This window comes from Symphalangus syndactylus, chromosome 8 (assembly GCF_028878055.3).
Source record: "Symphalangus syndactylus isolate Jambi chromosome 8, NHGRI_mSymSyn1-v2.1_pri, whole genome shotgun sequence".
Taxonomy (NCBI): domain Eukaryota; kingdom Metazoa; phylum Chordata; class Mammalia; order Primates; family Hylobatidae; genus Symphalangus; species Symphalangus syndactylus.
The window spans coordinates 41,012,800-41,027,472 of record NC_072430.2 but is presented as its reverse complement, the minus strand read 5'-3'; the positions used below and the strand labels follow the sequence as shown (position 1 = coordinate 41,027,472).

Sequence of the window (14,673 nt, the reverse complement as noted above, 5' to 3'; positions counted from 1 at the left end):
TGTGCGCACATACATATGTGTTTCAAAATGGAGCTATAAGATTTTGGGGGTGCTTTTCTATTTGAGACAAAAAGAAAAAAATAAAAAGATACTGGGGTACTGGGGGCCTATTTTTTTTTTTTTTTTTGAGACGGAGTCTCACTCTGTCACCCAGGCTGGAGGGCAGTGGCACGATCTTGGCTCACTGAAAGCTCCGCCTTCCGGGTTCACACCATTCTCCTGCCTCAGCCTCCTGAGTAACCGGGACTACAGGTGCCTGCAACAACGCCCAGCTAATTTTTTATATTTTTAATAGAGATGGGATTTCACTGTGTTAGCCAGGATGGTCTCGATCTCCTGACCTCGTGATCCGCCTGCCTCAGCCTCCCAAAGTGCTGGGATTACAGGCGTGAGCCACCGCACCCGGACTATTTTTTTTTTTTTTTTTAACTCAAAAATCTACTGTGGGCCAGGCGTGGTGGCTCAGACCTGTAATCCCAGCACTTTGGGAGGCCGAGGCGGATAGATCACGAGGTCAGGAGTTCAAGACCATCCTGGCCAACACAGTGAAACCCCATCTCTACTAAAAAAAAAAATACAAAAATTAGCTGGGTGTGGTGGCGCATGCCTGTAATCCTAGCTACTTGGGAGGCTGAGGCAGGAGAATTGCTTGAACCGGGGAGTCAGAGGTTGCAGTGAGCCGAGATCACGCCATTGCACTCCAGCCTGGCAACAGAGTGAGACTCCATCTCCAAAAAAGAAAAGAAAAGTCTATTGTGAACATATTTACGTATTTACATAGCTTCAAATATAGATGTACCTCAGTGTGTCAATTTATAGCATTGATGATTGGTTAAGTATAATAAACCATAGTAGAAAAAATGCCATTAAAAACAGCAGTCTAGGTCTACCTTTATAGATAGGGAAAAATGCTCAGAATAGATATTTGAATGAAATAAAAACAGGCTCCAAATCAGATGTCATATGATTCCGTGTTTTGTCAGCACACAGAAATACATACATACACATAGAAAATAAGTTTGTATATACATAGAAAAACATCTAAATGTTAACAGGTTATCTCTGAAAGCAGAATTATAAATCATTTTTAATGAACATTTATTAAAGAAATTTGTTTCAAAAAGAAAAACATCAGTCTGCCAACCTTTTTATGTATGTGTGTGTGATCAAACAGTGCTGGGCATTGAAGGAGATACGAAAGAAATGTAAAGCAAAGCAGAGTCTATGGTCATCTGAGTCTGAATTTGCATCAGAACGTCAGCCAGTGTCTGACTGGTTTTGCGGCTAGATGAAGGTGTGGCTGCTAATGAGGGAAGGTCACCCATGTGATGTCTTAGGGCAAGTTGGTTTCACTGGCTTTTGTGGTCATGAACTGCAGCCCTAGTCTTAGCCAGCTATGTCATAGCTACACTATGCTGGTCAGGTCACACACTAGTCCAAGCTCAGTTTTGAGTATATTTGAATATCTAGTTGTAATTACCTTCATTGCTTCTTAAATGTTGGCAAGTACAGCTAATTTAGGGACTCTCTGAAGAATCACACTGATCTCAATTGGTTAGTGAAAAATAGTTTCATAATTTTTCTGTCCAGGTAAGCATCTGTCTTTGTATCCTTTAAAGTAGGTCATTTGAGGTAGTAAGAACCTCCTTTCCTACTCACTGAAGGAGGGGGAGCTTCGTAATTGGTTTTAGAGATGAGAGGATATGTCTGAAGGCTTCCGACATCTTTGACAGCTCCGTGTCCTGTCTCGGGTATTTGTGTGCTTGGTCTCTCTGTATGAAGAGGAGCAACTTCTGGATTTCTGCCACATTCCTATTGGAGTCATAGTACTGCCCAGTGCTTTATAGCAGCACCAGAAAAATTGTACTGTTTCTCTTGCTCAGCCCCCAGTCTTGTCCCAGCTGACAAACATTGTGAATGGAAGACAGCCAAGAACTCCATACAGTATGAGACAAAGGCCTTTTGGAAGCTTACTTTTGCCAAAATAGAAACAGTTATTCTCACTCTCACCTTGGCCCCAAGGTTTTTACAGCATCACAGGGTTACCTAAAAGTCTGGGTGTGTTCTTTGCTCTGAACAGTCTTGGCCTGATTGTAGGAAGGTGAGTGATTAGTAACTTACTTGCTCAAGAAAATGTACCCTCTCAATAGTTTAGCTTCCAGAGAGAAACAGACAAGAAATGTCTTTGCATATGTCATGGGAATTTTATCCAAATTGGGACACAATCTAATGTGGGAAGAATACTGCATAGAAGTGTTTGCTCATCTTAAATTAGAGTAAAAGGGTCACAAATAGACATTAACCTACTCAAATAGAGAGTAGCATTTACCTACTTTATCCCCCTTCATTCTCAAAAAATGAATTTACAGAATTATTTCACTACAAAGAGGCATCCAGCTCTGCTCCATCACCAAGAAGCCTGAGTGAAGGCTAAAAGGAGTGTTTTTCTGGAAGGAATTAAAAAAAGAAAAAAATCCTCCCAGAATTTAATCTCTAAACAGTATTATCTTTCTAGTAAGAGAGCCCAGATCTTGCTTCCCTGGAACCTTCCAAGTTGCAGTCTGTGTTCTGTCTATCAGAAATTTTTCCTTCCCACCCATGAGCACCCTTCTGTTGTGGGAGAAGGAGGGCCTTTCCAGTCTTTTGCCTGGGGCCAAGCCAACCCTCAAACTGTGGTTTTTCTCTGAGTCTTCTTGCTGTAGTATGGCTGTTTCCCACACCCAGCAAAGAAGCAAGAGTCATGTATAGGCTGAGTGTATGTTGACTAGGTCTTGAGTGGAGGCCAGTGCTTACACAGCTCTCTCATTCCCAGGACATTGACTAATGATGGTGCAGCTCCTATGCCTGTGTTGTTAATATTGTATGTCGAAACCTCATGTTTCTTACAAATTATTAGAGAGAACTTCATCTAATTCTTCCGTCCTTTTATGAATGAATATCAGGACAGAACAATTCACATGATGGAGTAGTTCAGTTGGTGGGGCTGTAGGATGGGGGCCAGTACAGGGCTCTCAGGGTGCCTGGAGAGGCTGATTTCTGCCACTAGTTTACACACAACCATTTATATGTCCGCTTTTAACATTGCCTGAATGTGTTCCTGGATTTCTTCTTATCAGGTTTGATTGCTTTAATCCCATCCCACTTAGCCTTGGCTTTGGTGAAACACCTGGGGACTTGTCTACATTACCAACTCTTTGGAGTTTCACATGGTATGCAATTACAATTATTCCATTATCCATTCAGTGTATTACAGTATAATCACCAAACCACAAGTCACAACCTAGAGGCCTTTTACTGTATTTGGAAAGAGCGTCTGCCTCCTGAGATGCAGTACATGTTTGTTGTATTGAGGCTTAGGCAAGCTTGAATCTGTGGTAGATTGAGAATTATTTCTAGTATCAGTTAAGATTCTGTTTGGCTGCTTGTAACAGAACCCTCTCTCCCACCAATAGTTTAATTAAGTTAGAAGGGTTTTTTTCCCACATAGTTAGAAATCTAGAGATGGGCTCTTGCAGACTTCATGGTGCCATCAGAAACCCATGCTCCTTCTGTCTTTATTCTCTGCAATCCTTAGCAAGTAACTTTCACCCTATACTTGTCCACCTCTTGCTAGATATCCATGCTCTAGGTGGGAAGAAGGACAGGGAACATGAAAGGGCACAAGGTGTGCACCAGCCAAGTCTGCCCGTTTAAAGAGCTTTCCCAAAAACTGCACCCAGAAACTTCTGTTTCCATCTCATTGTCCAGAACATGTATCATGTGTTATCCTACAGAAATATATTTTCTTTAGCTGGGCAAACATGACCCAAACAAAATCAGAGTAGTAATATTAAGAAGAAAGGGAGAAGCGATTTTATCTAGGCAAGTGGCAGTCCTCTAGGCAGTAAGTTCTCCTAAATTATTTTATTTTATTGTTTGAAGTAAAAACTAATCTTATATAAAACATCAGTATCTAAGGTCCTACCACAAATTTTACATTTAGGAAGGTGTGAAGTTATTTTTGTTTGAGATCTGCAGAAGGGCTAACATTTTATGGCTGATTATGAGTTGGACACAAATAACACACTAGGCACTGTTTAAAGTCCAGAAAATGGTCCTCTTGCAAGATTACATCTGGATTTAAATACACATTTGCCTATTTTGTTGTGTAGAAATTTAGTTTTTGCTAAAAAAGGATGAATAGTTGGGATTGGGGTTTTTATTTTTAATTTTTAATTTTCCCCATTTATTAAGCACCTTTCTACTAGTCACTGTAGGGGAAACTAAAATTAATCATATATAAATTCAGCCATTTCCAGTGTGAATCACCCAGAAGGGAGAAAAAGTACACACGTAAGTGGCTATAATACACGGTAGAATGTACTGTGATGAGTCATACAAATACATTTTTCTAAGCATTCAGAAGAGGAAAAGATTATTTCTGTCAGAGAGAATTGAGTAAATATGATCTGGGGAGCCTAAACGTATGTTTCCATTTTAAGAATTTGCTTTCACAACTAGTGAGTGTCATAAGTCTAGAAAAATATGTTGAAGAAATGCATAAGCAACTACCATTCACAAAGGATTACTGATAGGTGGACTTCCCTGTCATCCCATCCTTTAGTTTCTCAGTAGAACTGAGGTAGGTAGAGGTTTGGGAAGGGATGGAACATTTGTTGAGTGCCTGCTGTGTGCCTAGGTCTTTGCTTTATTTCAAGAAATCCTTATTGAATGCCTAGGCTAAGGTTACCTACATGATCTTCATTTGACCTCCAAAAATCCAATGAAGTAATTTTTTTTTAATTAAGCTCCTCATCTTCTAAAGGTGAAGTAATTTTAATTGCTTATGAGAAAGCTGAAGATCTGAGAAGTTAACTTGAAAAGATCACCCACTTTGTAAGTGACAAAGCCTACATTTGAGCTGAGGTACCATGTCTTTTCCATTTACTCTGGGTCTCTCTGCCTTTCACTGATGACGTAATCTGCTTTTGTGGCCAGTGTTGAACAGTTAATTCCTTCTTTAGCCCAATCTAATAGGAATCCTATACCCAGCTGGTTAAAACTTGGGCTTCACTTGAGTATCTTGATTTGTACTCACAGATAATTTATTACCTGCTTAAATGTTATTGGAACTAGACTTCTTTTGTCTTTTAAATAATTAGTTTATTTTTGTAATAAATAACTATATGCACATAGTATGAAATTCAAAAAATACAAATATGTAGTAAAAAGTTAGTCTCCCTCCTGCCTTGACCCCTAGCTAACCAGTTCTTCTCCCTGAAGGCTACCAGTTTTCTGTGTATCCTTCCAGAGTTGTTCTGTGCAGATACTAGGGGGGAGAGAGAGAGAGAGAGAGAGAGAGAGAGAGAGAGAGAGAACATACATATATAGATATATATGGTGTGTATGTATTCTTTTTAAAAAAACAAAAATAGGAGCTCACTAAACTCACTGTTCTGAACCTGCTGTTTTCACTCATTATTTTATTTGTATTTACATGTTCCAGATTTTGGGGGAAAAATGATGAATTTGAAAATATAGTTGTCACCGTGGCAACATTTATTGAATAGATATTCTTACCAATGGCAGTTCCCTTACAACATTAAATATATAATTTAATAAAGAATATTTTGATTTCCAAGAGCTCTTAACTAACATTTTTTTCCCCTCCTCTGCTACTCACCCAGGGAATTTCTTTATGGATGGCTCAATGTAGAACTGTTCTTCAGCCCTCATTCTGATTTTTGGTCTCTTCCCATCTTGAATGAGGCACTTCCCAAACACTCCTTACACCTAACCTCAATTATTACAATGTAGTGGTGAAAATAGAAGCCTGAGGCAGCCCGTTCCTGCGTACCTCTTTACTTCCAACTGAGTTTCTCACACAGACTTTAAGGCCCTCAAATATGGAAACAACAGCTGCAAAGAAAGGGTTTGTTGTAGACCCTGTCCCAGAAGGCTGCCTCCTGCTGGAAGCTTTGGTTCCTTGTCCTGAGGAGGCCTGCTTTAGCAGGATCAGGGCTCCTTGATTCTCTTGGACCATCCGGAAACCTGCCCATGTGTACATGCTCAACAGTGCTGCCCTCCTGGCTTTGCCCATGACCTTGCATCTGTCTTTGTTCCTCTTCTCCCCCCTTTTTTTGAGACAGGGTCTAGCTCTGTCACCGAGGCTGGAGTAGAGTGGTGCAGTATTCACCCTTTGCAACCTTCACCTCCCTGGCTCAAAGGATTCTCCCACCTCAGCCTCTTGAGTCGCTGGGACTACAGGCGGGCGCCACCACGTCTAGCTAATTTTTGTGTTTTTTTGTAAAGACAGGGTTTTGCCATGTTGCCCAGACTGGTTTCGAACTCCTGAGCTCAGGTGATCCACATGTCTCAGCCTCCCAAAGTGCTAGGATTACAGGCGTGAGCCACCACACCTGACTTTGTCTTTGTTCCTCTTCTGTGGATCAGAGATGGAGAAAAATTGTAGCTCTTCAGTTTCTCCCTTAGGTGGTTTACACAGGTTGGGGACATCTCAGTCAGATTGGTCCGACTGGAAATGCTCAGACCCTTTACCTCTGAAATCTCTTTGTTCTTTGTCAAGCATCTCAGTCAAACACATTTATGCCACACAAGACCCCTGGATCCCCCTCTCATATCTGCTTAGCCTAGGACCTTTGACACATTTCCTGAAAATGAGACATTTTATGTCATGCATATAGAAGGGTTGGTTAACATTTTACTAAAGTTACCCAGTTCATCTTTTAAATCTGAAAAAATAAAATTCATAAAGGGCAAAAATAATACTAGCAAACTCTGTCTAGAAAATGAATATTTCCTAAGAGCATCTCATATTATTTCATCATGCCTCGCCATGAGTCCTTTACATGTTGTATGTACAAATGGAAATCAATTGCCAGAAATTTTTTTAATAAAAAATACTATGTATTTTGTCAATGATGTTATTTATCTCTTAATGTTATTTCTCATTTAAAGTTTTTACAGTGCATGTTGAAAGCAGTATTAATAGTATTGAAAGACCAGTAACAAAATTGAGACACAAAAAGACTATTTCTAATGAGATAAATAAGTTGTGAGAACTTTTTAAGCGTGTACTTGAAGGAAGTATACTTTTACATCCTAATTATGTATGTTGGTATTTGCGATGTTTAGATGGTGATTTTTAGGTCTTTATTTATAGGCTTACTATCTGAGCAAAAATATCCTTGTGTCGATTGTATTCATATAACATGCATTTGTATGGTAATTTTACTTTGAAAGTGCTTTCAAATGTAAAATCTTATGTTAATCTTTAGGTCAACAAAGTGGTTCTAGGCTAGAATTCTAAACTAGCCCTGAAGATTATAACCAGGCCTGGCTCATGGTTCCTGTCGCAGCCTCATCTTTCTGTATTTGCTCACCATGACTTAGCCACACTGACTCCTCCCCTTGCCTCCTGCCTGCAAACTTTCTAGAGGAGCTCAGAGTTTTGGAGTGGGCAGGAATCAAGTCAAGCTGCAAGACAGTTTTATTCTGTGCTCTATTTCTAGTACTTCATGCTTTGAAAGAGACATTCATTAAAAAAGTGTTGAATTTAACAATGATGGAAGCTACAATGAGAGATCAAATGCTTTTCTAATTCACGCATGTGGACCAACACTTAGTATCCCAGGTGCTCTGATTCCTAGCCCAGTGTACTTTCAACAAGACCATTTCAACAATCTGCTTCAAAATATGCCCCTTCTCTGAATCTAGAGCTGCACTGGCGACATTAGAGAAGTTTTTCCTTTAAAAAAAAAACAATTACTTTAACAGTTGTCCTTTTCTTTTTGCCCCTTGACAGGATTACAGACTAGTTACATACAGTAAATGGGTTGTGAAGGTGATGTCCATCGATCATTTTTTTTCCTTTTTTTTTTTTTTTTTGTAGGCTATCTTTGGCAGCCAGGCACTACCTAACTCCAATTTATGGACAATGAATAATGGTGCAGGTTGTAGAATTTCCAGTGCCACAGCTAGTGGCCAGAAGCCAACCACTCTGCCACAAAAAGTGGTACCACCTCCAAGTTCTTGCGCCTCCCTGGTCCCCAAACCCCCACCCAACCACAAACAGGTGCTCAGAAGGGCAACATCCCAGAGAGCTTCCAAGTAAGTTTTTTTCTGTTTAATTTCTACTGAGTTTTATCAATTCTAAGCTAATAGTACTCTTTATTTATTACTCTTCAAGACCGTTCGTACTGAAGTACTGGAAACAAGAACACCTGCTGGGAAATAAAGGCTAACCCTAGTTCTCAGCATCGGCTACAAATTAGAATCGCCCGGGGAACTACTGAAACAAGCAGATGGCAGGGCTTTACCCTGTGGGAGGGACAGGCCCTGCAGAATCAGATCTTTTCAATTTCATATAAAATTCAACACCCTGCTTCCCCTTGGTTTGTTCACTTTTAGGCATTTGAAAGGGGAGATATAGGATTGAGATTTCATCTAAGAGGATAATATAATTTCATTGACATTAGTCAGCAAGCTCTGTGTAACAACGGTGTTTTTAATACCTTTTATAGTCTACCTGTTTACACCAAAAAGACATTTCCTTTCCTGAATCAAATTTTTGTTAAGTCAAAATCCTTCACTGTTACCTCCTGCCACTTTTTAGCCAGTGAACTAGAAATAGATTGGTGAAGAGCGTTGGTTCTTCAGTTTAAACTTGGGGAATTTTTAGAGATGTCTGGAAGAGGCTGAACATTTTAGTGATGTCTGGAAGAGGCAGGCATTGCCTGCTGTGTTTTTGTGTAGCGGACATTTGTGTATTTCTCTTGCTGTCATTGAGGCTCCTCATTCATTTGTCCTTCGGAAGATCAATATTAGTTATGAGAAGAATCCTAAAACATAGAAAAAGTCATTACTGTTTTTTCCTCCTTGGATGGTAAATCAAATTCTGGATTTAGATAGAAAACAATCCCTTGTGGCTGTTTTAATTATATTGCTGCCATTATTCATTTTATCCAACAAATATTTATTCAGTGCCCACCAAGTACCAAGCGCTGTTCTGGGAAGAGCTGGCATTGTAATGACTGCAGAACTCTCTGGAGTAGTAGGAAAGGGCAGTAGGAAGGCTGCAGTTTGTGGTTGAATGCCAGTAGCAAAATAGGAAATGTGTACCTTCTCACCCTGGAAAGAGTGGAGTCAAATCCTTAGGTCTGCAGCCTCTGTAGCCAGACTGCCTGGATTCACATCCTCAGTCCACACTTTACTAATTTGATACCTTCTGCAAGTTACAAGTTACTTAATCTCCTAGCCTCAGCTTCCTCATGTTTACATTTGTAAAACTAAAACAATAAGAGTATCTACCTCCTAGGTCAGTTGTTAAATGTTAACAGAGTTAATATGTGTGAAGTACATAGAGTAAGGCCCGGCCCAGTAAGAACTCAGTAAGCCTTGGTCACCATCATATGCATTCTAAAACCACACTCTCCTTCACAGATTTGGAAAGCCCATAGTTAACTAGGAAAATTTTTGAGCCAAATGCGAATGTTGAATTTGCCAGTGTGCCCCTTGTGGATTCTCTGATTATTGCCAGTACCCTCAGAGGGCTCTTGGTGGCCTGTGTGGCTAGCTGGTGGAGAGGTGGGCCCAGGCAGCAGGGCTGGACATTTGAAGACGCTGCTTGCTACTGCCCTGAACTCGCTGCTGGCAGGAGAACTCCGCAGCCTCCTCAGATGGAATTGCAGCTCTTTGGACAGACTTTGCTTTGCAGCATTTTTGTGGTTTCTTCTTTGTGACAGGCAAGAGTGTGGGAAAACCGGAAACAGCGCAGCATCAAAAATGCACAGAAGGGGGGAAAAAGCAGAGATTTCTTCAGAATTTAAGTAATATAATCCAGGTATCAAAAGGCATGCTGTGAGGCGTTGTTCCAGGAAATAGTTTCCAATTTGCCTTTAAAACTCTAGGACAAGTCTCTGAAGCTAAGTTAATACTAATAAAGACTTGAACATTCTCTCACTTACATGTAAAATGTACAGCGTTGTGAGGACCCCAGTGTTTTAAGATATTCTCCTGACTTTTAGGAAAAAGAATAGCATGGCTTTTCATCTGAACAATGAAAAGCTCCCCCATGAAGTATCCTGATAAAGTTTTTTTCTTTAAAAAAAAAAAAAAAAAAAAAACTGGGCCGAGTGCGGTGGCTCACGCCTGTAATCCCAGCACTTTGGGAGGCAGAGGTGGGTGGATCACGAGGTCAGGAGATCGAGACAATCCTGGCCAACATGGTGAAACCCCGTCTCTACTAAAAATACAAAAAAAATTAGCCAGGCATGCTGGCAGGCGCCCAAGTAGTACCAGCTACTCGGGAGGCAGAGGCAAGAGAATGGCGTGAACCTGGGAGGTGGAGCTTGCAGTGAGCTGAGATCACACCACTGCTCTCCAGCCTGGGTGACAGAGCAAGACTCCGTCTCAAATAAATAAATAAATAAATAAATAAATTAATTAATTTAATTTAATTAAAAAAAAACTGGCCGGGTGCGGTGGCTCACGCCTGTAATCCCAGCACTCTGGGAGGCCGAGGCAGGCAGATCACGAGGTCAGGAGATCAAGACCATCCTGGCTAACACGGTGAAACCCTGTCTCTACTAAAAATGCAAAAAAAATTAGCCGGGCGTGGCGGCGGGCACCTGTAGTCCCAGCTACTCGGGCGGCTGAGGCAGGAGAATAGGGTGAACCCAGGAGGCAGAGCTTGCAGTGAGCCGAGATCGTGCCACTGCACTCCAGCCTGGGCGACAGAGCAAGATCAGAGAGTTCCCATGTACCACTTGCCCAGTGTTTTTTCCATTGTTAACACCTGACATTGCCATGGTGCATTTGAGGAATGTACCATACTAAGAAACTGTCATTGGCACATTACTATGAACTAAACCCCATACTTTATTTGGATTGATGAAGTAATTTTTTTAATCTAGAGAAGCTTTTCATGGCTCTCGAAATCAGGATCCTGAGTATCAGTTGATATATTCTCACTGTTCTGAAGTAATTCTTGTTCCTAGCCAGCCATAGCAAGTTACTCAACATCTCTGTGACTCAGTTTCCTATTTTAAAATGGGAATAGTAATAGTACCTGCCTCATAGGGTTATTAAGATAAATGAATTGATGAATGTAAAGCACAAATACAGTGCCTGGTATGTAATACATGCTAAATCAGTGTTAGGTACTATTATGCATTTCAAGAAATTTTCACATAAATTTTTTACTTTCTTCCTATAAGATGTGTTGCTTCATTTGCTTGGATCTTACTGTGGCCTTTACTCTGGCTCAGTTCAGATTAATCAGGAACCCTCAGTTATGACTGGTGATACTGAGTCACACTCAGGAATGCCATAGTCGCCTCAAGAGACACAACTAATCAGAAGTTGTAATGAGCTTTTGACCATGCCAAGCCCTGTGTTTTTGGGTTGAACTTCAAACTTCTTCTAGCACAGAAGTTGGCATTAGACAAATATAGAAGCAATTTCCAAGAGCATCAAAGTTTCCACATCCTAGAGGGTTGAGTTTTGAGTTTAGAGAAGAATAGAACATTAAAGATGGAATGTCACTTGGATTTTGGTGCAAAGGGAGTTGAGAATCAGAACAGTGGGGTCCTGTTTCTTTATGATAATACTGAAGTTGCTTTCCCTCTAAAGGTTTCATTTTCCCATCTGTAAAACAAAACCCACTGTCCCTACTGAATAATTAACCAAAATGACTTGTTTTCTGTCTATTCCATTGAAAGCTTTTTTTATGAGCACATTTGCTCTTTAATTCTGATGCTTTCAAGCCATTTTCCTCAGCCCCTCTTGTCCCAGCAGTTCTTTGTTGTAGTTCTCAAATTCATATACTTATATTTCATTTAGCTAAATCTCATTTGTCAGTTCTGTGAAGGGAATGATTTAAACAAATTTTTTTACCATTTTCCTAGTGCCAATAATCTTTCTTGATTTTCTTCTCCAATGTTTGCAACACTTCATAATTTAGTACCCGCTTCAGATCCTCCTTTCAAAACTATTTGTGGTATTTCTTCCAAGCAGTCAGCTGAACTGAGGACGACAGCCTACAAACAACTACATGCATCTGAACTGTCTCTTCCTTGTAAATGAGCTTTTTTCAGAGCCAGAATCATACTCTCCAGGAAATATGGAGAAAGAAACCTGAGGAGATTGAAGTTTGCCAGGCACAAGGGCAAAACTCAGACTGAATGAATTTGAAAGGGTGGGGCCAAAGCTGTTGTTGTAACCTGGGAGACTTCTCTGAAGAAAGAAAACTGTTTAAGAAACACAGACTGAACTGCAGTACTTTTCCTTAAATAGCTGAGATGACCTTCTTTACCCAGGGCTTAGGTGATTCTCATCAGGGTGACCTGAGTGGAAGTTGGTGGTAACGACTGTTCTGTGTCAGCACCCAGGACAGTGGTTTCTGTTAAAGGCTGCCAGGGATTAGCAGGGAGGAAAGCCATCAGGACTGGGTAGCCTGGTAGCACCAAATCCCAATTAATGTTACCTGAACATTTGGTGAGGTCAGCCGTATGATGAAAGATGTTTAAGAGATTAATGTCAGAAGAATATGAAAATAAACATCGGCTTAAAAAATGTTATATCTTTTTAACATATGAGTCATTAAAGTGAGATGATTTCAGGGCAAAGTAATTAGGACTTAATAATTGTCCAAAAGTTCTTGAGGTGAGCATAGAATATACCATATTCTGGGTTAACCATGTTCTGCCAGCCTTTTATTATGTGCAGTTTCAAGAAACATAGTTGAATCTGTAACATATTCATCCTTAATATAGGATTCTCTACATTATGCATTTCCAAGGTAGGTAATTATAAAATGTTTGTGGTAGAAGATAAAGGAATGGAGGCATAGTTGTGGGGATATGAGTACAACGAGGTACCCAGCTGGTCAGTGGCTGAGCTCAAACTGGAACTCATATCACCCGCTGTGCTCACCTGAGACTCTTCCCCATACATCACTGATTTCAAAGGTCCCTGCCAATCTATTCATCTATATCTGTCTGTACAGCAAATGGCAGATTAATTATCCTAAAATATTGCTTTTGAAGAAAATACAATCTATGCACTTAGGAACTCACTCACTCCCCTCTTTTTCCACACCAGTTTTACCACTTAAATGACCATGAAATACTCAAAATGAAATACTCAAAAGGAGGAAGAATTAATGCCACTCATATTAGAGGTGCTGGGGGAATTTCTGGTAGATGTAGCACAGGAAGACTGGATTGAAGAACAACATGGAGGGCTTTTGTATAGTGTCTTCTGGGAGAGTGCAGTCTAGGAAATGAAAGGGAAACCTGGAATATCGCAGACAATAATACCCCCTGACTCTGAGGGGCAGGGCCTGAGGGTAGAAAGGACGGGAGTGCCAGTCAGGAGCTCTGCCACTTAGACTCTCTGTCTTCTACTAACCCTCGTCATTTGGACCTCAGTGGTGGCATTAGGAGGTCTTAGGGGTTGCTTTTGGCATGGACAGTGACATCAGTCAGAGGGATGGGTACTACAACCACACCTAATCAAAATTTGCATGATTGTGTGTGTCTCGGTGGGGAGGAAAGCTACATGAGAGTCATGGAATGATGGGTCTTCCTTTGCTGATTCATATTGGCATAATTTAAATTAAAATCTGACTTCTCATGCCTGCCTCCTGGGATGTTAAAATGGTTGTTGAAATGGTAATATAACTGCTGGATATTTCCCATCCCTCACTTCCCTCCTCCTTCACCTGAGTATGAAAACCCCTTTTTAAAAGATTTTGGCAGGAATTTATGCTAACCTCTGAGAGAATCCATCCACATCAGTTTCTCCATGAATATAAGCCCTTGGCAAATTTAGACCTTCTTTAAGGATGTGCAAATACTGGAAAATCTTGGGACCTGGGAATAGGTGGTATAGCTTAAAAGAAGGCTTCAATTGGGCGCAGTGGCTCAGGCTGGGCACGGTGGCTCATGCCTGTAATCCCAGCACTTTGGGAGGCCGAGGTGGGTGGGTCATGAGGTCAGGAGTTGGAGACCAGCCTGGCCAACATGGTAAAAGCCCATCTCTGCTAAAAATACAAAAAAATTAGCCAGGCGTGGTGGCAGGTGCCTGTAATCCCAGCTACTCAGGAGGCCAAGGCTGGAGAATCACTTGAACCTGGGAGGCAGAGATTGCAGTGAGCTGAGATCATACCACTGCACTCCAGCCTGGGCAACAGAGAGAGACTGTCTCCAAAAAAAACAGAAGGCTTCATGGAGAAGATTCAGAGGCTTCTAACCTCTGGAATGAGTTAAAGCAAAAATAATAACATTTTAGAAAATACCTAATGTGTATTCTTAACAAAATGTAAGAGTAGAGAGCATCTGTGTGGAGAACTAGACAAAGCTATCATATAGAAGGAGCAAGGGGCCTGCAGTCAGGGAGGATTGCACAGACATCAGAACTACCTAAGTGAAAAATTGGGCTGAACACTGAATAGAAATTGGCCACTGCAGAAAATTGAATTCACAAATTAGAAGACAAATGCCAAAAATTTGAGAAGGAAGTATACAGAGATAAAAATGATGGGAGAAAAGTCAGATTCAACCTAAAATAACAAATTCCAGAAAGAGAATAGAAATAATAGTCAGTAGTATAGGCAGATAAGACCCAAAATAAGGACATGAAGGGATTAGTTAATAAGATTAAATCAATAGA

General features: G+C 40.6%; 1 protein-coding gene across 50 annotated transcripts in view; it reads left to right on the top strand.

The window, feature by feature from the left end:
* The window catches only part of TTLL5 (tubulin tyrosine ligase like 5), a 296,508-nt gene that overhangs the window by 219,921 nt on the left and 61,914 nt on the right, over positions 1-14,673 (top strand). For 40 of the 50 annotated variants that reach the window (XR_010122049.1, XM_055288714.2, XM_063644155.1 and 37 more), the window contains one exon: positions 7,892-8,109. The exons of the other annotated variants lie outside the window; for them this stretch is intronic. Coding sequence is in view for 39 of the 40 variants with exons in the window: in XM_055288714.2 (XP_055144689.1) it covers positions 7,892-8,109 (218 nt within the window). In the remaining variant the exon portion in view is untranslated. The remainder of the gene's footprint in view (positions 1-7,891; positions 8,110-14,673) is intronic. 50 annotated transcript variants of the gene reach the window in all.